Genomic DNA, 21,866 nt, shown 5'->3' on the forward strand with positions numbered 1-21,866 from the left:
ACTTTGAAAGCCTTCATTCCAACGAGGTTGGCGCCATTAATACAAGTAACACAAGATTCGGAATCGGAATGGCTGTGCTTGGGTAAGGGCACCACGTTATGTGTTCGTTAAAAATCTGCTAGTTTTCGAATGGCTGGACTTGGCCAGGGCACCACGTTTTGTGTTCGTTGAAAATCTGCTAGATTTCTGGTAAAGCAAAAGTCAAAATCCTCAAAGGGCGAGAGAGAAGGCTTAAACTCCTTGATGGCTTCAGTTATTTTAAAACCCCCAAACTACATTGGCTTCCCCAACACTTCCTCTACCACTCTTTCTTACCAGTTACATTCTGAGAGGCTCCGGGGCCAGGGATATTGCAGCAACAATGCAGGGAGCTCACATATTGCTAGAGGAGCCTATTCGCATGGCCTCCATTCTCGAGCCAGCTAAAGCAGTACGTTTTCTGTTACGTAATTTCATATTTCATGCCATGTAGAACCTCATTCCTGTTAAAATCAATACCCAGAAGCTTTTTATCTACAAAATAAGCTTAGTTCAATGGATTGTTGGCATTCGTCAACCGGTGGTCATGGTTTGGTTTTGTATGGGGGTTGGGGTTTGAGATGAGGGCTAATGGAATTCTGATTTTTTTTTCCGAGGAAAGAAATTTGTTTTTTTCTAAGCCTAAGTAGAGTGAGGTTGCTACTACTAGATGTGTTCCAAGATATACTTTCTTAAGAGTTTATGAGGCTTGAAGCCATTACAATCATATACATCAAAACATTATGTTATAGCTCTTTAAGGATTTGAATCTAGGCAGGGAAGAGGTTGCTTGTTCACAGATATACTTTTTCAAGAGTTTACCAAACTTGAAGTCATTACCATAATATACATCAAAACATTATACTTTTTTAATTACTAGGCTTGAAGCCATTACAATAATAAACATCAAAACATTAAATTATAACTCTTTAGAGATTTGAATCTAGGTTGGGAAGGGATTTGAATTTAAGTGGAGAAAAGAAGGGTTAGAACAACCATTCGGCTCAGCTCAACTAAAAAAATAATCCCTATAGACTTTTAATTCTGAATTTGCTGGTACCAAATGTAAATTTAATTACGCTCTTAATTTATTTCCAAACATAATGGGAATTTTTATTATATTATTTGTTCACTCATTGGAATTTTGTTTTCATTAAATTTAAACACAAACATGTGCATGTGTGACTTAGGCCAGGTGATGGAGTTCTTTATGTACTCAACATACATTATATTAATATATCTCTTTGCATGTAAAGTATCTTTTGGCATTATTTTAGGAGACCCGGCACTTCCACATTTTTAGTCCGTTTGACCTACGCTTCTGTTTTTTGGCTGGAAATTAATAAAATTAATTTATCTTATCTATTTTATGTAGAAACATTCACAGCTTTGAATCCAAATTAGTGTTTGTGAGTAATTCTATCCTCTTTTAGATCTGAAAGTCTGTTAGCGTTCTACTATTGTCCCACTCTATATACATATGATTAGATATACTATATTAGAGCTATTCGATCTAGAAATGCTCATAGATATGGCTCTAGAGCCACTTTTTGAGCCCACTGCAGAGTTGGTGTCCGCATTCTATTGTAATCCTTTCCAAAATTTGGAAACCTTATCCTACAGTCATACGTAGCATACGTTTCAGTACCTTTTTGCTTACTACTACGTCTCAATATCTTTTGCTTCCAATTTTTAGTTGACATCTTGTATGCCCTACTGCAATATTCATTCCATCCATATACCTTCATCTCTGCATCCTTTCCTTTCTTATCATTACCATTTCACTAAAGTATCACATCCATATCTTATTTACTTCATACTATATTCTTAGCCTTGATCTACCACTTGTAAATATTGACTCGTAGCTTGATCTACCACTCATAAATACTATTATTATCATTACCTTTTTACTAAAGTATTACACCGATTTCTTATTTACTTCATACTATATTCTTAGCCTCGATCTACCACTTGTAAATATTGATTCTTAGCCTTGATCTACCACTGATAAATACTATTATGGTATTTCAAAGGAAAAATGACTAATTAAGAAGAACTCAGACAAATAGAAGGGAATAAGAGAGAATAAGCAAGTTGTTTGTTGTGAAATGAAATTCTTTCTTAACCTTGACGTTATTCAAAAGGTTCATAAATATCTATTATGGTATTTCAAAGGAAAGAGAACTAATTAAAAAAAACACAAAGGAAAGAGAACTAATTAAGGAAAACTCAGACAAATGGAAGGCGATAAGAGAGAATGAGCAAGTTGTTTGTTGTGAAATGTAATTCTGGCTTAACTTTGATGTTATATAAAAGGTTATATATATATGAATGAAAACATATATATAAGAGAGAGAAAATCATGAATAGTTAGACTTATCATATTAAATACACTTTGTAGTTAATTTTTAGATTTGGTAAATAATTTAAAATATCAACCATATTCGCTAATATGCATATTACTAACATCTTACCTAGGGCTAAAATACAAACGGAAAAAACTAGGACTTAATGTTAATAATGCGATGTATATCTCCATCATTTCCTTCAACAATAAAAACATTACGTTACAATAGGTGAGGGAAATGTTGTTGCATTCGATGCAAGATTCATTTCACTGAATGAAGTGTTAGTTTTTGTAGCATCAGATGTGTTCTAGCCATGAAATTTGGTGGAGAGGCTAGAATTACGTGTATTCTCCAAAACCCATAAATCGTTTCTAGAAATTTCACATAGAGATAACTTAATTACAATAATTAATCTTTTTTTAATAGTTCCTAAGTCTAAACTTAGGAAAACTGAGTAATTAAAGGGTATTAATTAAGTCATAGTGAGAATCTTCTAGAAGAAGACATGGATCGAGTTCTAGTTAATCTTAGCCATTGATTATGTTTTAATCTTGGCCGTTGATGTCTCAACGAGAGATTTAAGAAGAAATTTGATGGGGGTTGGAGAACACACTTGAGACACAATAAATTAGATTCTGCTGGGAAATTGATCGCTAGAGTAGCGGCATTCAGTCGCTGGAGGTGATTCAGTAAGATCGAAGCAGTGAGAGAGAGGTACAGGGATAGTAAGGCCAAAGGGATATTTTCCAGTCTGGTGAGTGCATAGTAGAGAGGCAGTGGGTGCCATAGAGAGGCAACGCAGTGCTTCAGAGGGGAATTCGTATTTTGTTGGGAAGAAGCAGTGATTCAGTGCTAGAAGCCAAAGTGGGAGCCCGAAGGCCAGGAAAATCAATCTTCCAAACAGTAGTTGATTAGTTAGCGAGAGAGACGTTGGTCTGAGTTGTGAGACGCAGCACTACATAGGCTAATGCGGGGACTGCGCAGAGGCAACAAAGAGCAGCTCATCTTGAGCCAAGATCAGTGTCGGATTGCCAATGGGAGTGAGATTTTTCTCACTAGACTTTCTGTCAGTCATTTCTCTGTTTGGATTGCTATTTGAGCATCCATAGTTTTGTACTCAGGTTTATTATTCCATAATAATGAAACCCTCAGCTGCTGCACCGATTTTCCCAAGTTGTTTTTTTCAGGGACATTGGTCCAAAAACAACTGTGTATTTGTGTGTGTGTGTGTATCTATTCTCCAGCATTATTTTTCTTTCGTAGTATTGTATTTGTAAAGTCTGCAGTGTATTAGTTTTGATATTTACCATAGGATGCAGTGAAAAATTTGTTCAGTTCATTTAACAAATAGAAGAAACTTAATTAGTTGTTGCAGTTGGATTCCGGATTTCGAAATTTTCACATGGTATCAGAGCACAGATCGTAAGTCGGAGAGCTTAGTAGTAGAAGGGAAGAGGAATTTCGAATCTCTATAGAGGCAGTAATTCCAAACCCTCAGAGGCAATGTAGTTTTTGGCCAAGAGGGTCGATTTTTGAGGAAAAAATTTCTCTGAGAGAGTCGACATAAAATAAATATTCCAGATCAAAGATTACGAGAGGCAGAGGGAGAAACAGTATTTTCCTTGCAGAGCAGATCTTTAGTTGGGACGTAGTTTTTTTGCAGTAGTTTGCTAGTGCAAAATAGCGTTAGGAGGAAGGAAGAGCACACATTGAGGGAATTCTTTCCTTAGGGAACTTCTAGCCCAGAAGTTCGATTTTTCCTAGCAGAGCAACAACAATTGTGAGCAGATATGCCCACTCTAGTAGGTAGTGCATAGAGCTAGTCAGTAGTTGCATAGAGTAGAAGAGGAATTCTACTTTCTTCAGAGATGGCATCAACAGGGTTGAGAGATCAAGATCGGTTGGAGGGAGCCTCCAACTATGGAATCTGGAAGGCAAGAATTTCCTATCTTCTAGATGAATACGATCTCAAAACTTACATCAATAGTGTGGTAGCTGTACCCGCAGATGCAGATCCACTAAAGGCCTACAAGAAGGAGATGGCGAAAGCAAAGAGGTTGATTCTCTGTGGAGTTTGAGATCACGTGGTGTCTCACATAGCTGGCAAAGATACTGCTCGACAGATTTGGAGGCATTTGCTATGCTATATGAGGGATCTTCTGAGCAACAGAAGATGCATCTTGAGGAGAAGCTGAGATGCACAAGGATGCATAAAGGGGAGCGCATAGACCCTTTCCTCACGAGGCTTCAAGATATCTGAGACCAACTATCTGTAGTAGGGTCAGCGCCCCAGCCTACAAAATTGGTGCAGTTAACTCTCAACAATGTTTCCAAAGAATGGCAGGTCTTCGTCCAGAGTATGCTGGGCAAAGAAAAGATGCCAGATTGGGATTGAATGTGGGCTGATTTGCGGCAAGAGGAAATGACGCGAGATTTGGTGAAGAGCACCATCAGTGGCAACAACAGCAGCAGTGGGACAAAGCAAGTGAAGGAAGAAGATAATGTGGCCCTTGCATCAAAGGGGTAGCAGGAGCAGTGCAGGAGGAAGAAGGACATTTCCAAGGTGAAATGCTTCAAATGTGGTGAGCTTGGCCACCACAACACTCAATGTCCTCTCATAAAGAAGGACAAAGAGGAGGAGCAGGATCAACAGGCTGCATCCATGGATATCAACAGGCTATCCTCTAGATTGGAGGAAGAGTTTGCCATGATCATTGATATATCTCTAGGAGTGAGGTGGGGTGATTTGGTTTTGTAGCCCTAGAGAGCTACAGGATGGGAAAGATTCTTGAGGAGGTCCACCTCATGAATTAATACCTTGCTATGGGAGCCCATAACATTTAGTAGCCGGATGGATCAACAAAAGATGGTGCAGTCAGATGCCAGAGTGATAGATGCAGTAGCTAGTAGCGGTTAGATACCGAGTAGCGCAGAACAGAGTTTGCAGTAGTGCAGTTAGCACAGTGTAGAGTCAGTAGCAGTGCAGAGGCTTCAGTGACAATGCAGAGTCTAGTAGCAGTGAGGACTCAGGTGACCGATGCATCATACTGTCCACAATTGGTTCAATATTTTGGATGCCTATCAGTTGCAGTTGTTGTAGCGGCAGATGGAGAGGGAGTTGTAGTGTTGGCAACAGTTCAGCAAGGCAATAGTAGCAAAGATGCATCGTATATAAGAGTTGCGCTGTAGTTGATGGGCAATAGTAGCCAAACATCAGCTGCGTGACAAGAGGTGGTGCAGAGACAGGGTGTTGCTTAGCAGGTGCAGCGCTAGAACATGTTCCTCGCTAAGAGGGAGTGTTAGTTTTTGTAGCATCAAATGTGTTTTAGCCATGAAATTTGGTGGAGAGGCTAGAATACATGTATTCTCCAAAACCCAGAAATCTTTTTTGGAAATTCCACAGAGAAATGACTTAATTAAAATAATCACTTTTTTAATAGTTCCTAAGTCTAAACTTAGGAAAACTGATTAATTAAAGGGTATCAATTAAGTCATGGTGATATTCTTCTAGAAGAAGACAGATCAAGTTCTAGTTAATCTTAGCCATTGATTATGTTTTAATCTTGGCCGTTGATGTCTCAACGAGAGATTATAAGAAGAAATTCGATGGGGGTTGGAGAACACACTGGAGACACCTGAAATTCGATTTTGCTGTGAAATCGATCTCTAGAGTAGCAACATTCAGTTGCCGGAGGCGATTCAGTAAGATTGAAGCAGTGAGAGAGAGGGGTAGGGATAGTAAGGCCAGAGGGATATTTTCCAGTCCGGTGAGTGCATAGTAGAGAGGCAGTGGGTGCCATAGAGAGGCAACGCAGTGCTTCAGAGGGGATTTTGTATTTTGCTGGGAAGAAGCAGTGATTCAATGCCAGAAGCTGGAGTGGGAGCCCAGAGGCCAGGAGAATTGATCTTCCAGAAATAGCTGATCAGTTAGCGAGAGAGATGCTAGTCCGAGTTGTGAGACACATCACTGCGTAGGATGACGCAGGGACTGTGCAGAGGCAACGAAGAGCAGCTCATCTTGAGCTAAGGTCAGTGTCAGATCGCCAGTGGGAGTGAGATTTTTCTCGCTAGACTTTTTGTCAATCATTTCTCTATTTGGATTTCTAGATTTGAGCATCCATAGTTTTGTACTCAGATTTACTACTACATAATAATAAAACCCTTAGCTGCTGCATCAGTTTTCCCAAGCTGGGTTTTTCCGAGGACATTGGTCCAAAAACAACTATGTATTTGTGTGTGTGTACATCTATTCTTCCAACATTATTTTTCTTCCGTAGTATTGTATTTGTGAAGGCTGCAGTGTATTATTTTCGTTATTTACAGTAGGATGCAGTAAATAATTTTTTCAGTTCATTTAACAAATTGAAGAAACTTAATCAGTTGCTGTAGTAGGATCTTGGATTTCGGAATTCACATGGAGTAGTTGATTTTTCTTAGCAATAAGATACGATGATGCAAGATTCATTTTGCGTAATGGAGAAGTTGATTTTTCTTAGCAATAAGATATGATGGGTTGTAGTCATGTTAAGCTGTGCACATTCTCATGACGAATATTGTATCCAATTCAACTAGAGATAGGAAGTTTAGAATAATAGTTTGGGGATGAATTAATTAGATTTTTATTTTCAATGTGGATTTTCACAAGTTTTTGAACGTTCAATGCTGATTATGTCATATGTACTTTTATGAGAGGTTATATCTAGTTGAAAAGCATTATGTCTCACGTTCTGAATATCGGTATAAAGGATGTGTGATGTTGTGTACGTACCTTGCTTTTGAATGCTTGTTTTTTTTTTTTCTCTGTAAAAGTAACTACTATATTAAAGCAGGAAAAGTATTTACATAATTTACATCAATAGAGGGGGACAAGGCCACCCTCAAACCGAAACAGCTGGGATAGTCTACCAGACTTTTTGAAACAACATTACAAAAATTGAAACAGCTGGGACAGACTGACTGACCTTTGAGACTGCTTTACAAAATTGTCTAGATTTGCCTCTTGGACAGTATTATAGTTCACTAAAACCGACTCTATCACCTTGCGGACTCGAACTTTTACTAAGCTGCCACTATAGGGCCTAGAACTGGAACTGAGCAAAGACAAGAGCAACTTGGACAAGAGCAAAAACAAAAAACGGAAACCTGGAGAAATTTCTTCGAACAATTCAGGAAGGATGACTGGGCGTAGTGGGCGGGTGGCTTTGCATCGGGCTGGGCGTGTCGAGACATATAACGGACTCCTCGTCCTCCTGAAGATGCCCCTCCCAGTCTTGAAGATCAGAAACCGGTTCCGCATTCCCAATTTGGAAACAGTTAGTTGATGGCTGAATCTCTTGCATTGAATCATCACAAATTGAGTTCGCCTGGTGCGGGGCCTGCTGCTGCTGTTCAACATGAACCATGGGAACCTGCGGACGAGGCAACCTGTGCACTCTTCCATGCATATCCCCCAAAAGGATTTCATTGCTTTGAAGACTGTCGAGCGCAGGGGAGGACCAAGAGGGGTCGATAGGCGGCGCCTCTGAAAGATACACCGTAAAATTCACCATGACATCTGAATGTAGGATCCCTCTGGGTATGCGGAGACGAAAAGACTGATATGAATCCCTCATTAACAGAAATTCATCCTCTGTACTGGAAGAGGAAGGGGAAATGGCCGCCATAGGTGCAACCCCTAAACGCCCACCACGGCAAGGCACACCCCGACGACGCATCACAGATTCCAACCTTGACGCCTTGAGATGCCGCTCAATTTGCTGGGGATAATGTTGCAGAGCAGGAGTTTTCCCTTTGCCTACTGCAAACAACATTCCTCTGCCTACATTCTGTGCTCTGTTGGTATTTAACCAAATCTTCGCCCACACCAGATTTAACTCCATTGCATCAGAATTCCTCGAGACCGGAGCTCTCTTGCTTGACATCAATGCGACCTCTACCGGGCCCTGTCCTCCCTCAGTTTCATGTGCCTGGAGCATTGAATGTGTTTTAATCGCCATCGCAGTCTCGTACCTACTCTCTGCCTTGGCTTTGAGACAGGTATAGAGGCGCGGGAGAACTTTAATGGCCACCTGCCATTCATGCACGGTGTACACCCGCATCCGGGGGCTTTTGAATGCTTGTTAATGTAAGTATAAATGCACTTTATCACGAACTACAAAGTGGTGATAGACCTTTCTGTGATGTATTAACTCTTTCTTGTCTTGAGTGTTGCCAAGAATACCAAAGACATGAGTATGAACTATGAAGCATGCAAATGAGTCAGAAAAGCTTAGATGTACTTAGAATTTGTTGTTTTTAGTTCGATCTGAAAGTAATATTAACTAGATCCCCATTAAACCATGGTCAAATAAAATGGATTAGGAAAATGACAAGGAAAAGCAACTTTGCTATTTGAAGACTTGGACTTGTAGTAGATTGTGCATAAAAAGAAAGAGCGAGGAAGAAATTATACTATTTGGGTTCTTGAGAGTTTTCCTTTCTTCTTTGGACTCCTCGCTTTGTGTCTTTGTGTTTCTTTGAGAACAAATCTTAGATTTCGCGTTTCTAATCTCTTAGGATAGTTCTTTGCCTTTAGAGTGTATTCACATTGCCTTGAGGACATTTGTGTAATTGTAAATTTATTTGGTAATGGATTTTGCCTTATCCACCACCTCGTATTGAAGCAATTTTACGAATGGTAAGCATTATATCTATGCAGTGTTTTGCACAAGAGGTCCAAGATTTGGAGGGGTGCCTTAGCTCAAAAAATTTACTAACAACCATGTAATTAGTTGCATTGTTGGTAACAAGTGCGACACTTTCTTCTCTACATCTTGGACAAATTTCTCCATCATTTCACTCTTAATTTTGTTTGAGGCAACCAATTATTTGAGAAACATTGTGCTCTTTGGGCAAGATATGAGAAAATCTATTAAGTTTTTATTACTTTGATTTGTCCGTCCATCGTTCATGATGGTCACCTTGATTCTACCTAGATGAATGAAATTTGACAAGTATAAGCTTGATATCATCAATGCTTTCAACAACAAATCTGTCTCAAGGCTCATATATTTTTGGATTTGAATCATGGACTTGCAAAATTGACCATGTCAATCATCTATTGCCAATCAATGCTTCTGCCATAGTTGAAAGGGATGTGGGAATAGTACAAAAAATCAAAAATGGCCTTCCTTGCTTGACTATGGACATTCCTTTTCCAACTCGTACCATTCAAGCTAGGTTGGGAATCAAGTTGTGAGCCTACTATGAAAAGGTTTAGTGATCAACTAAGTTTCTATGTCAGTCTTTCTCCCTTGTCATTTTCACTTTTTTGGTTTAATGTTTTGCTGTTGTTTAGGGCTTATTGCTTACTTGCTGTTTAATCCTTAATGTTTGCTGCTAGTAAGGGTTTACTTTCAGCAAGGTAAAGACTATAATAAGATAAAATAAGATAAGATAATTTTACTAATGTCCTTGGGTGACCACAAGACTAGGTTAATGGGACTAAAAGATACATCCAATGTAAATACAAAACAAGTGGAGTGTTATGAATATAATTTATATAAAAAATAATGTAAATATAGTAATGATTAATTAGTGATCATTAATTAGTAATTAGTACTGAAGAGGTATGTCTAATGGGACACGACCATCCATGAAGAGGGACCTGCCTAGATATATAAGCGGGCATCATTTGTAATCATCTCATATCTTTTGTACAATTCTTATATGATATATTTGTCCTATAATGGATATTTACATATACCAGATATTTTGAGTATTCTATTGCGTATATGAACTTTGTTCGTTACATTGGTATTAGAGCCGCGTTCTTCAATCCCGACCTTTGGCCATCAAAATTGTTGTTAACTTTGTTGCCGTCAGAATTGAAGTGTTTCGCTAGACAGCTTGGAGCTTCTCCAATTTGTAGGTTTGCCATCTGGCCTTTGGCCATTAATAATAAAAAAAAGGTGCGTATATCATAGAAAAAAACTTAAAAAAGAAAGTTAAACACACACACACACACACATATAAAGAACATCAAGGGACGACCGGCCAAACTCGAATAAGTGCCCCTGACAGCACTATGTACCATCGACTGTTAGGCCTTGTTCTGTCACTGCCACCGATCGACTAGCCTTATTCCACCGAGTGATTCGTTGCGACTATTCCTTTTTGGTCCAACCATTGCTACTAAATCACCTTGTCGCTGACAGCTAGTTCTCCCCACCACAATCACAACTTTTTTGATTGACACAACCTCCCCCTCGAGTCGCCCTAGTTGTCTGATCTGTCTCAGCCCCCACGACCGCACAACTGCCTGTCAATCCAAACATTTTCCCTCTCCCGTTGAATTGCAGTTAATTGGACTCCAAAACGGTCCAATGTAAGTTGTGACCCTCCAAACTCAATTAATTCAATTAATTAAAGGGCTAAAGTCGCATTGTTTGAAGGTCTAATCAATTCAAAAAGATTATATTAATTGAAGCATATAAAATGGTAATAGTGGGTTCAATTAGATAATTCGGTCTATAATAATAGAGACGAGGGATACTTTAAAAAAAGAAAAGAAAAAAGAAAAGAAAAAGCATCAAGTTAATATTAACTTTTAGTAAATTTTGAAGTAAAAGAGAAAAAATAATTATATATGAGATATTTAAAAAAAATTAATAAAAAAGGGGAAAATTTAAAAATAAATTAAAAAAAGGACAGAGATTTATTATATTTTGAGGAAAGACTCACTTAAACCAAAAATCCAAAAATATATAAACTTTAAAATCAAAATATCTCGTGAATAAATTATCAAGGCAACATGGGACCAATCGCTAACAAGAAGGAAATGGAATCTAATTCAGAAATGAAGGAAAGGGTATTTAAATTACTCATCACGAATTATTTACATTAAAAAGGAACCAAAATATCCAAGGGAAAAATATTAATGTTGTTATCACTACAAGCAACGAGGAAAATTACATAAATATTAATTTAGTGAATCACCTATTAATTTCAGATGCCAATGTAGACGAAAAAAGAGATATTTTTGGTGAAAGATATGAAATTAATGATTTACAAGTGACAATAGATCATTATGAGTACATATATCAATTTTGTGTTGTAACTATGTTTGATAGAGAGGTTGACATAATTCTTGGTCGACCTTGGTTTAAAGAATTAGGTACGTCCATGTTAAACTGATTTGAAAATGGGGCACTTAGGCTCCTTGTCTAACTTACAAGGACCTCTCCCACTTCCAAAGCTTAAATGTTCCCAAGACTTTATGATTAACCAATGCGGAATTGAATATGTGCTTGAAATAAGGTGTATGCTTATGTTTATTATTGATTGTTTATGTGTTTTAAGTTAATGTGCTTCAACTGATATATATAAATACATATAACAATAACTAAAGCTGCAGATATAATACATCAATAAAACAACACACATAAGACAACAATTTAATGAGGAATTCACCCAAAACTCTTGGGCTACATCTCCTTGAGCTCTAGTCAACTCGACTAGGCTCTCTGGGATTATGGCAACAATCTTTTTACAAGATTTCTGGCTCAACTCCACGGTTTAACACAAAAACAATGGGTTTAGAATGCCATTCTCTCCCCAACTCTGAAGCTCTCGGCCTTCTTGTTTTGGCTTTGGCTCTTGCGCTGGCTCTGGGCTCTTTGGCTCTGGCTTCTCGGCTCTGTCTCTTGGCCTCTGCGTATTCGCTTTTGCTTCTGCTTTGTCTGCTTATGCTCTGTTTCAACAACTCCAACAACAATCCCTTTCTGTCTCTGACATTCACGGCTTTCAAGCCAACTAGCGTTGTCCGTTCGTTTCCTCTTCTCGGGCTCTTTGGCTCTCGGCCGCTGTCCGCTCAATCATTGCCAAACGCCTTCGGGGATGGTGGCCACCTGTTCTGTAATGGAATGGACCATTAGTGCCCTTGAAATCCCAAAGATGGTCATTCTCGGTTTACACAGGAAAATACACAGAAAGCATGTAAAAATCCGCCCAAATGCGTCTATCGGACTTCAAAAACTATGAACTCCGGCTTCTATTCTAGCGGGTCCGCCTTTTATACCGACATCGCATCTCTACCATTGATCTGGGAGACCTAGATCCAACGGCTGTGGTTCATTTCGGGCGGCCCTTTTGTATGGGGGTTAACCGCCCGATAAGGGTGGTTTTCTCTCTCCTCAGCCTGGACACATGGTAGCCATTGTATGGGTTTGGGCGGAGCCAACCCAAAACCATTTTCCGCTTGAGGCCCACCCGAAATTTGTCTTTACGAAACTCAAAACACATCTTGCTGCGCTATAAAACCCTTTCGGGTTTGTTATATCACCCCATTCGCATTTCCTTTGTATTTATAAAAATACATTAAAACATTGAAAATACTGCCAAATGGCTTTATGGCGGACTTTTCGGGTCTGGATTCATCGCTTATTGCATCGCATATGTGTTTTGGGTAAAATCCCAAATACACGGGAAATACGTGAAAATCCGAATTCCCGGACCTAAAATTTTATACAATTGGGCTTTGAAAACTTATCCGGTCTGGCCTTTTTATTGGCATCGGGGGTCGCCGATCGCAATGTTGCTCGCCTCGGGGCTCTGTGTATCGTCGATGCCGATTCGATCAGCGACAATCGGCGTATCGCATGATCGTAATCGCCAGATCCAGGCCCCTGATATTGCATGTGTGTCTGCCTCCGATCCGATATGTTGGGGATCAACGATCGGGGGTTTCTCCCCTTTCCGCTTAAGTCCGCTCTTTTGCCCTGGTCTGATGCAATTTTCCCTTTATAAGGGTTTTTGCTCATTTTTAGGGGATTTTGCCTTTTTTTCTAAGGAACAAAGGGCTTCTTCTTTGAGCGATAACTTCTGCATCTGAAGTCCATTTTTGCCCATTCAAGTTGCAGTAGATTCAGAATGAAAAGATCTCTACAATGGGGCTATGTCCGGGAACTTCCTTGGACTTTCATTTTCTTCTGGTTAGGAACACTTAGACTTAGGAGTCTATCCAAAATCCATTTTCTTTCACGCCTTCCCACTAAAAGAATTTTTGGTCTCCAAAAGACTAATATACTGATCTGAACAGTACCTGAGAGTAACAACACCCTTTTCTTTCAGCCTCCACACACTTGCCTTGCATAGTGCCTCTGAACCAAAGTCTCTAACGATTTCCCTTTTTGGATGGGCTGGTCTTCCTCCTTGCCTTCCTACAGAATGCCTGCTGAAATGGTTATAGAAGGTAGTTTGAGCTTTTCTGTCTTAATCATTGATCCAGGTGGCTCAAACAAATGTGAAGTACATCTGCTCCACAAAACTTTCATTTGTACTTTTTTGACAAGTTGTCAACAACAACTGTTAACAACAACAGAAATATAGACAACCACTGGATGGCCTAAACTCCTGCTTCAACAAAAGAAACAGATTTCATAGCTTGTGAACACCTCCATGTCTTACATCTGCATACAAATGATGGACTAGATAACAAGCCCACAAAACATGCCTTTAGAACAAATGACCCTTCAAGTCAAGCATGTAGAAAAAGACCATTAGGACTCTTTTTAAAAGATGAAACACTTCATCACTATCTCCATCTTAGAGACCAATTCAACTTTTTCCAAGTTAATATTGCATTACATGCATGTTTACAACAAAGCAATCAACCCTTCAAGTTAATTACACATACATGTTCAAATACAAGGAAAACATCAACATCCCTGTGTTCATGCATCTCATGCTCATGCATGCATTTCATCCTTCAACTTTCACTTAAGCACACTGTACTTTCGAAGCTGAAATGAAATATAATGTTGCAGAAACAAAGTGAGTCTCCTACTCAACCTTTTTCCATTCACCATCTTGGTAAAGTCCTGCAACTTGCATCTCATCAACAAAGAAATGCAAATAGATGCATCAATAGACATGCAACCTTAATTGGAAAAGAACTCTAGCCAGTTCAAAGGTCTTTCCTTTGTCTACACATCAGTATCAACATGTGAATCATCCTGAGACACATCATTCATGGAAACTTCCTTTCCATTTCTGCCATCTTCTCTTTCCACTTTCCTCAGCTTTTGTGGAAGCATTGTTGGATTCAGAGTCCAACACCTTTCAGCAAGATGCCCTTGCTTATGGCAGTAAGTGCAACACATGTGTATCCTCTTGACAGCATGATTTGCCTTGTCCCATGGACCTTTGGCTTTTTGCTTCTTTTCCTTCAAAAGTTTCTTGTATGTGGCCATTCTCTTCCAACATCTAGAAACATGATGGTTATCCAAACCACAAAAGGAACATGCAATTCTTTTCCCATGCTTATGTGGAAATTTACCATGCTTTGCAAAATCAAAAGGAATGTGTTTAGAACCAGATTTATACCTTCCTCTTTCACCTTTATTGCCTTCATGAAGAGGTGAAGCAAATGAAGGAGTGACTCCCTTTAGAACACCATCAATCTTTTCAAGGCTGTTAGCGTTTCCACAACTCTCTGGTTCAAGTGTGTGCTTTTGAACACCTGCATCCTGTAAATGATGTTTCGAGCTATTGCATTCCTCTTGAACATAATCTTCACACTCTGCAATGCAACTCCTTCTTGGAGCCATTTCAATGGCCTTCATGGCAGCTTTGGAACTCTCTCCATGACACTGTCCATAGCCAAGACTCAAATACTTAGGCCTTTCCTCAATCATTATTGGCTCAACAATACCTTGCGCATGTTTTCCCAAGCCCTTTCCTTCATAGCCCATCTTGGACATTAGCTTGGAACCTATGTCTCTAGTATGTTTTTCAAAAGAACCAATATAAGCATTCTTAGAGGAATTTGAAGACAAACTAGAATGGTTTACCTCTTCTTCAAGCTGATACTTGACCAAGGCTTCTTTGGCAACAAAGAGCTGTGACTCCAACTCATGCATCCTTTTCAGGTTCATATTTGCAATATGGAGTTGCCTCTCCATTTCCTGTAGTCTGTCAGAAAGCAACTGCTTCTCTTCCTTCATGGAATTCAACTGCTCTCTAAGTATGCTGCTCTTTCTTCCATCCTCATACATTTCTCTCACCTTGTCCATCATAATGAACAAGTCTTGCTTCAAGTCTTCATCATAGAGTCTTGTGATGAAAGAGGAATTTGACGATTCACTTGTAGAAGTTGTCATTATACCAATGAACAAAAGAACTTCAAACAAGATTAATAAAAAGCTTTATAAATCAACCTTTTGCAACAAACCTCTTGTGCTTCAAGGATTGCTTTGAGGTCCTTTGGAATAGAAGAATACCTTCAACCCTTCTTCCTTCTTGTCCTTCCTGGACTGAGCTATCAACAACCCTCCTTTTTCCTCTACAAACTCAGAAAATAGTCAGTATGCAACAAGCATACAATCAATCAGACAATCAATCCTTGACTACCCAAACACCTTTTAGACAAGCAATCTTTGCTCTGTCAATCAATCATTTTGATATAACTTTCTTTGAAGGTGGGGTTAACCAAACTTAGGCTCCGATACCACCTATTCTGAAAATGGGGCACTTAGGCTCCTTGTCTAACTTACAAGGACCTCTCCCACTTCCAAAGCTTAAATGTTCCCAAGTCTTTATGATTAACCAATGTGGAATTGAATATGTGCTTGAAATAAGGTGTATGCTTATGTTTATTGTTGATTGTTTATGTGTTCTAAGTTAATGTGCTTCAGCTGATATATATAAATACATATAACAGTAACTAAAGCAGCAGATATAATGTAGCAATAAAACAACACACATAAGACAACAATTTAATGAGGAGTTCACCCAAAACTCTTGGGCTACATCTCCTTGAGCTCTAGTCAACTCGACTAGGCTCTCTGGGATTATGGAAACAATCTTTTTACAAGCTCTTTGGCTCAACTCCACGGTTTAACACAGAAACAATGGGTTTAGAATGCCATTCTGTCCCCAGCTCTGAAGCTCTCGGCCTTCTTGCTCTGGCTTTGGCTCTTAGGCTCTCGCGTTGGCTCTTAGGCTCTCGGCTCGTTGGCTCTGGCTTCTCAGCTATCTCTCGGCCTCTGCGTATTCACTTTTCCTTCTGCTCTATCTGCTTATGCTCGGTTTCAGCAACAACTCCAGCAACAACCCCTTTCTGTCTCTAACATTCATGGCTTTTAAGCCAACTGGCGCTGTCCGTTCATTTCCTCTTCTCGGGTTCTCTGGTTCCCATCCTCTGTCCGCTCGAATCCCCCTCTGAGCGTTAGCAATCATTACCAAACGCCTTCAGGGATGGTGGCCACCTGTTTCGTAATGGAATGGACCATTGGTGCCCTTGAAATCCCAAAGATGGTCGTTCTCGGCTTACACAGGAAAATACACAGAAAGCCTGTAAAAATCTGCCCAAACGCGTCTATCAGACTTCAAAAACTATGAACCCTGCCTTATATTCCATTGGGTCCGCCTTTTATACCGACATCGCATCTCCACCGTTGATTTGGGAGACCCAGATCCAACGGGTGTGGTTCATTTTGGGCGGCCCTTTCATACGGGGGTTAACCGCCCGATAAGGGTGGTTTTCTCTCTCCTCAGCGTGGACACGTGGCAACCATTGTATGGGCTTGGGCGGAGCTAGCCCAAAACCATTTTTCGCTTGAGGCCCGCCCGAAATCCGCCTTTACAGAACTCAAAACACATCTTACTGCGCTATAAAACCCTTTTGGGTCCATTATATTGCCCCATTCACATTTCCTTTGTATTTATAAAAATACATTAAAACACTGAAAATACCGTCGAATGGCTTTATGGTAGACTTCAAATAATTTACATTTGCATTTATAAACCCTTTCGGGTTCGGATTCATCGCTTATTGCATCGCATATGTGTTTTGGGTAAAATCCCAAATACACGGGAAATACGTGAAAATCCGAATTCCCAGACCTGAAATTTTATACAATCGGGCTTTGAAAACTTATCGGGTCCGGCCTTTTTATCGGCATTGGGGGTCGCCGATCGCCGATTTCAGCGATCGCAATGTCACTTGGCCCGGGACTCTGTGTATCGCCGATGCCGATTCGTAAATCCGATCATCGACGATCGGCTTATCGCATGATTGCAATCGCCAAATCTAGGCCCCTGATATCGCATGTGTGTCTGCCTCCGATCCAATATGTCGGGGATCGACGATAGGGGGTTTCTCCCCTTTCCGCTTAAGTCTGTTCTTTTGCCCTGGTCCGATTTTCCTTTATAAGGGTTTTTGCTCATTTTTAGGGGATTTTGACTCTTTTTCTAAGGAACAAAGGGCTTTTTCTTTGAGCGATAACTTCTGCATCCTAAGTCCATTTTTGCTCATTCAAGTTGCAGTAGATTTAGAATGAAAAGATCTTTGTAATGGGGCTATGTCCAGGAATTTTCTTGGACTTTCATTTTCCTCTGTGAGGAACACTTAGACTTAGGAGTTTATCCAAAATCCATTTTGGATCATAAACATAGAGAAAAACATTTTGATGTTTTCTTATAATGAAAATATGATCACATTTTGAGACATGACAATGAAGTCAGAATCGATAATGCCCTCATTAGAAGACTTTAAAGATGTTAGGAAATTTATACCTCAGAGAATCAAAACACAATATTGAAGAAGTAAAAAGAGTTTGAGGAGGTCATATATAATAAAAACGAAGAAAATTCTTGTTTAAAAGATCATAACCAAAAACAATTTGCACAAGTCAGGAAGTGTAAAGCTAAAAAAAACAACTTAGAACAAGAAAAGGAAAGTCTCAAGAAGGAATTTAACAAGAATCTATCAAAGAAGGAAGAAGAACATTTACGTTAAAAAACCCTTAATCAAAGGTTATTAGAACAAATCAGAGGTCTAAAAGATGAGAATCTTAAAAGTCAAAACATTGAAAATAAGGTTGATGAATCAGAAACCAAAGAACTCTTACGTCTCATAAACCATAATCAAAGTCTACTCACTCATGTTGATTTGGGGTAGCATCGAATGTGCTCTAGCCACGAAAATTGGTGGAGAGGCTAAGGCACATTAGATTTCCAATACCCAGAAAGCGTTTGGGCAGATTCTAAACAGTTTGGGAGATATTAAAATAATTAATATTTTTAATGGAGTTCCTCAGTCTAACTTAGGGAAAATAAAATATTAATGTGAATTAATATAAAACTGTGTTAGAATGGTCCAAAAGTCATGGATCAAGCCAGATCTAATCTTAGCCATTGATTAGGGACTTAATCTTGGCCGTTGATTTGTCAATGAGAAAAGTATAAGAGGAGGCTTGAGGGTCACTTGGAGAACACACCAAGAGATCAAGATTTCGACCAGTGTTGCGGGGGAGCCCCCCCCCCCCCCCCCTTCGAACCCGCTCCGGGCGGGAGCGGCTCGGGAGCGCGCTCCCGTAAAAAAATTTACGCTCCCTGGTCTGTTAGGGAGCGACTCAGGGAGCGATCGCTCCCGCGCTCCCGGAGCGTTTTTTAATGCCCGGGAGCGATCGCTCCCTGATCGCTCCCGGGCATTAAAAAACGCTCCGGGAGCGAATCGGGCCGGGCCGGGAGCGGTTCGGCGGAAAAAAAATCCGCCGGACCCGAAAAAAATAAAAATTTTTGAATTTTTTTTTTGTTTTATAAGGCCAATGGGCCAAAAAAACTTTCATTATCACTTCATTGAGCAAGTTGGAGCTGGAGCAAGAGCATTGGAGCGAAGAGCAAGTGCTGAGGAGCGAGGAGCAACTGCCAAGGAGCGAGGAGCAAGCCTGCAGAGGTAAGTAACTTAGTAATCTAGTTAGTTTAGCTGGTTAGGTAGTTAATTTAGTTGATTTAATTTAGTTGTTTGAGTTTAACTGTTTAAAAATCATGTATTTAAATTAAATTAATAAATTAAATGAATTAATCCCAATAAACTAAATTAATTTGCAGATTCAAGACTCAAAACCCTACAAACATCAAACACCATGGACCTGGGGATATTTATTGGCATTTTCCTCTTCCTGGTCCCTTTTATGGTTATTATGGTGGTGGAGAGTAGGAAACGGAGGGGGCCTCAAACTGAAGAGGTGGATGAAGAAGCCGGAGGAAGTCAAATGGGTGAAAACCCCAGTGAGGAGGAGGTGGAGGAGGGTGAACATGACCCTCAAAAAACTAAACAAGACCAAACTCCATTGTGGAAATATGTTCACAGGGCTGAAACAGGGAGAGGGGGTGGAACCACTAAATTTCATTGCCCCCATTGCAACACTGATTACACAGGCTCATACACCCGTGCTAGAAGACACCTCTGCGGAAAAAGGCCATGGGATGGAGAGAAACAAATAGGAATCAAAACTTGTGCAGCGGTGTCAACAGCAGATAGAGCCAAATACATAAAGGAAGAGGAGGACGCCCAATACAGAACAAAAAGATCAAGGGGTTTCTTTGAACCAAGCTCACAATCACAAAGAACTCCTTCAGCATCCTCCCAAGGCAGTGGATATGGACATGGAGGCACAGGGTCATCATCTTTAAGGCGTAGAACCATATCAGATTTCCTTGATGAGGGGTGTAGGAATGATGTGGATTCAAAAGTTTACAGGTTCCTCTATGCATGTGGGATACCATTCAATGTTCTACGCTCACCTTATTGGCACGAAATGGTTTCTGCCATAAGTGATGCCCCTAAAGGATACAAGAGCCCTGGGTATGACAAGGCAAGAACTGTTGGCCTTGATCATGAAAAAGCAAAAATATCACATTCTTTGAATAAAATGACAAGTTCTTGGACTGACAATGGGGTGTCCATTGTATCTGATGGATGGACAAATGTAAAAGGCAAGCCATTGATAAGTGTTCTTGCTGTGTCTGTTAGTGGTCCCATCTTTCTAGCTGCACATGATTACTCAGACAAGTTCAAGACCGCTATCAACATTGCAGAAGCATTACTTGAAACAATTGAGCGTATTGGCCCATACAATGTCATCCAAGTCATCACTGATAATGCTCCTAATTGTAAGGCAGCGGGAGCAATTATTGATGATAAATACCCGAACATATTTTGGTCTGGATGTTTGGTTCACACATTGAACCTTCTGTTGCATGATATTGTCAAAAACAAAAATGAACAATACCAATGGATTGGTGATTTGTACAAGAAAGGAAAACAAATGATAAAATTTATTACAAATCATAGCAATACCCATGGCCTTTTCCGCAGTCACTCGAGATTGGAGTTGCTGAAGATTGCGAGGACTAGATTTGGTAGCTATTACCTCACCTTCAGGCGCCTTTTGAAGGTAAGAGAGGCATTAGCTAGCATGGTATCAAGTCCACATTGGCAGGTGTTAAAGGAAAGGGCTACAAATGTAGCTGACATGGCAGGTTTTGAAACGGTGGAGGAGGCCGCTCTTGATGGGCAGTTTTGGACAATTGTGAGGCAGGTATTGGATTTCACCAAGCCAATTTATCACATGATTAGGTTTGCAGATACAGACAAACCAGTGATTGGCGAGGTGTATGAGCAAATGGATACCATGTTGGGGGAAATAAAAGACATTGTTCATAATAAAGATCCCAACTTGTACAAACTGATTCATGATTGTGTGTGTGAACGGTGGAATAGGCTTAACCTTCCACTACATTGCTTGGCGTATATCCTTACGCCAAAATACTACTCTACATCTTGGTTGGGCCAACCTGCAGCAGGGGGTGGGGTTAGGACCAAACCCCATTTAGATCAAGAGGTAACTAAAGGATATCTGGAAGCATTAGAAAAGTTGGTGCCTGACAGGGAGAAATGTGCAGCTGTGCGCCTTGAAATAGGCAGATACTTCAGTGGCACTGGTTTGTATGGTAACTTCCATGCAATGGACGACAAAGATAAATTTGATTCTCTCACATGGTGGGAAACATATGGCGGCCACGGACTTTTGCCAAAATTGGCAAAAAAAGTTCTTTCACAGGTTGTAAATTCTTCTTCTGCAGAGAGGTGTTGGAGCACCTATAGTTATATACATAATGTGAAAAGAAACAGACTCAACGAAAACCGAGCAGAAAGCTTGGTTTATGTGCACTACAACTTGAGGTTGTTGAGCCATTACTGTGATCGGGCTAATGAAGATCCCACATATAAAATTTGGGACAATCACCCTGAGGACGACAATTTGGAGGATGGCATTGTACATATTGAAGAACTAGAAGAGGAGCTTGTACGGGATGAAAATGAAGCAGCTGCAGCAGCCATGCCACCTCCACCTCCACCATCCAGTAGCAGTGCTCGAGGCCCGAGTCTTGTTCCATTGTTGTCGCCACCTCCATCGACACCCTCGCGTGGAGGTTCTAGTTCTGGTCGTCGGTCTGTGCGGGAGACTCCTAGAAGACCACCACGACCTGCTTATACTCCTGGAGACTCTCGTGGCAAGGGCCACTTGTACATTTACAGTTTACTTGTCTTTTTTAGTTTCTATTAGACTTTAGTTTTCATAACTGTTGAGTTTTGAGTCCTTGACTCTTGACTCTTGACTCTTTCATATCATTATGACATTATGATATTTTTTGTAAACATTATATCACTGT

General features: G+C 40.1%; 1 protein-coding gene across 1 annotated transcript in view; it reads left to right on the forward strand.

Annotated features, from left to right (window-relative positions):
* Positions 1-21,866, forward strand: part of LOC149257625 (pyruvate kinase 1, cytosolic-like) — a 191,346-nt gene continuing 169,480 nt past the window's right edge. Inside the window, exon 1 of the mRNA XM_089381138.1 lies at positions 1-430. Coding sequence (XP_089237264.1) covers positions 362-430 — 69 coding nt within the window. The 5' untranslated portion in view covers positions 1-361. The remainder of the gene's footprint in view (positions 431-21,866) is intronic.

Source organism: Pinus tabuliformis, chromosome 6, assembly GCF_031772625.1.
Source record: "Pinus tabuliformis cultivar Carrire ecotype Pingquan chromosome 6, CPIR1, whole genome shotgun sequence".
Lineage (NCBI taxonomy): Eukaryota > Viridiplantae > Streptophyta > Pinopsida > Pinales > Pinaceae > Pinus > Pinus tabuliformis.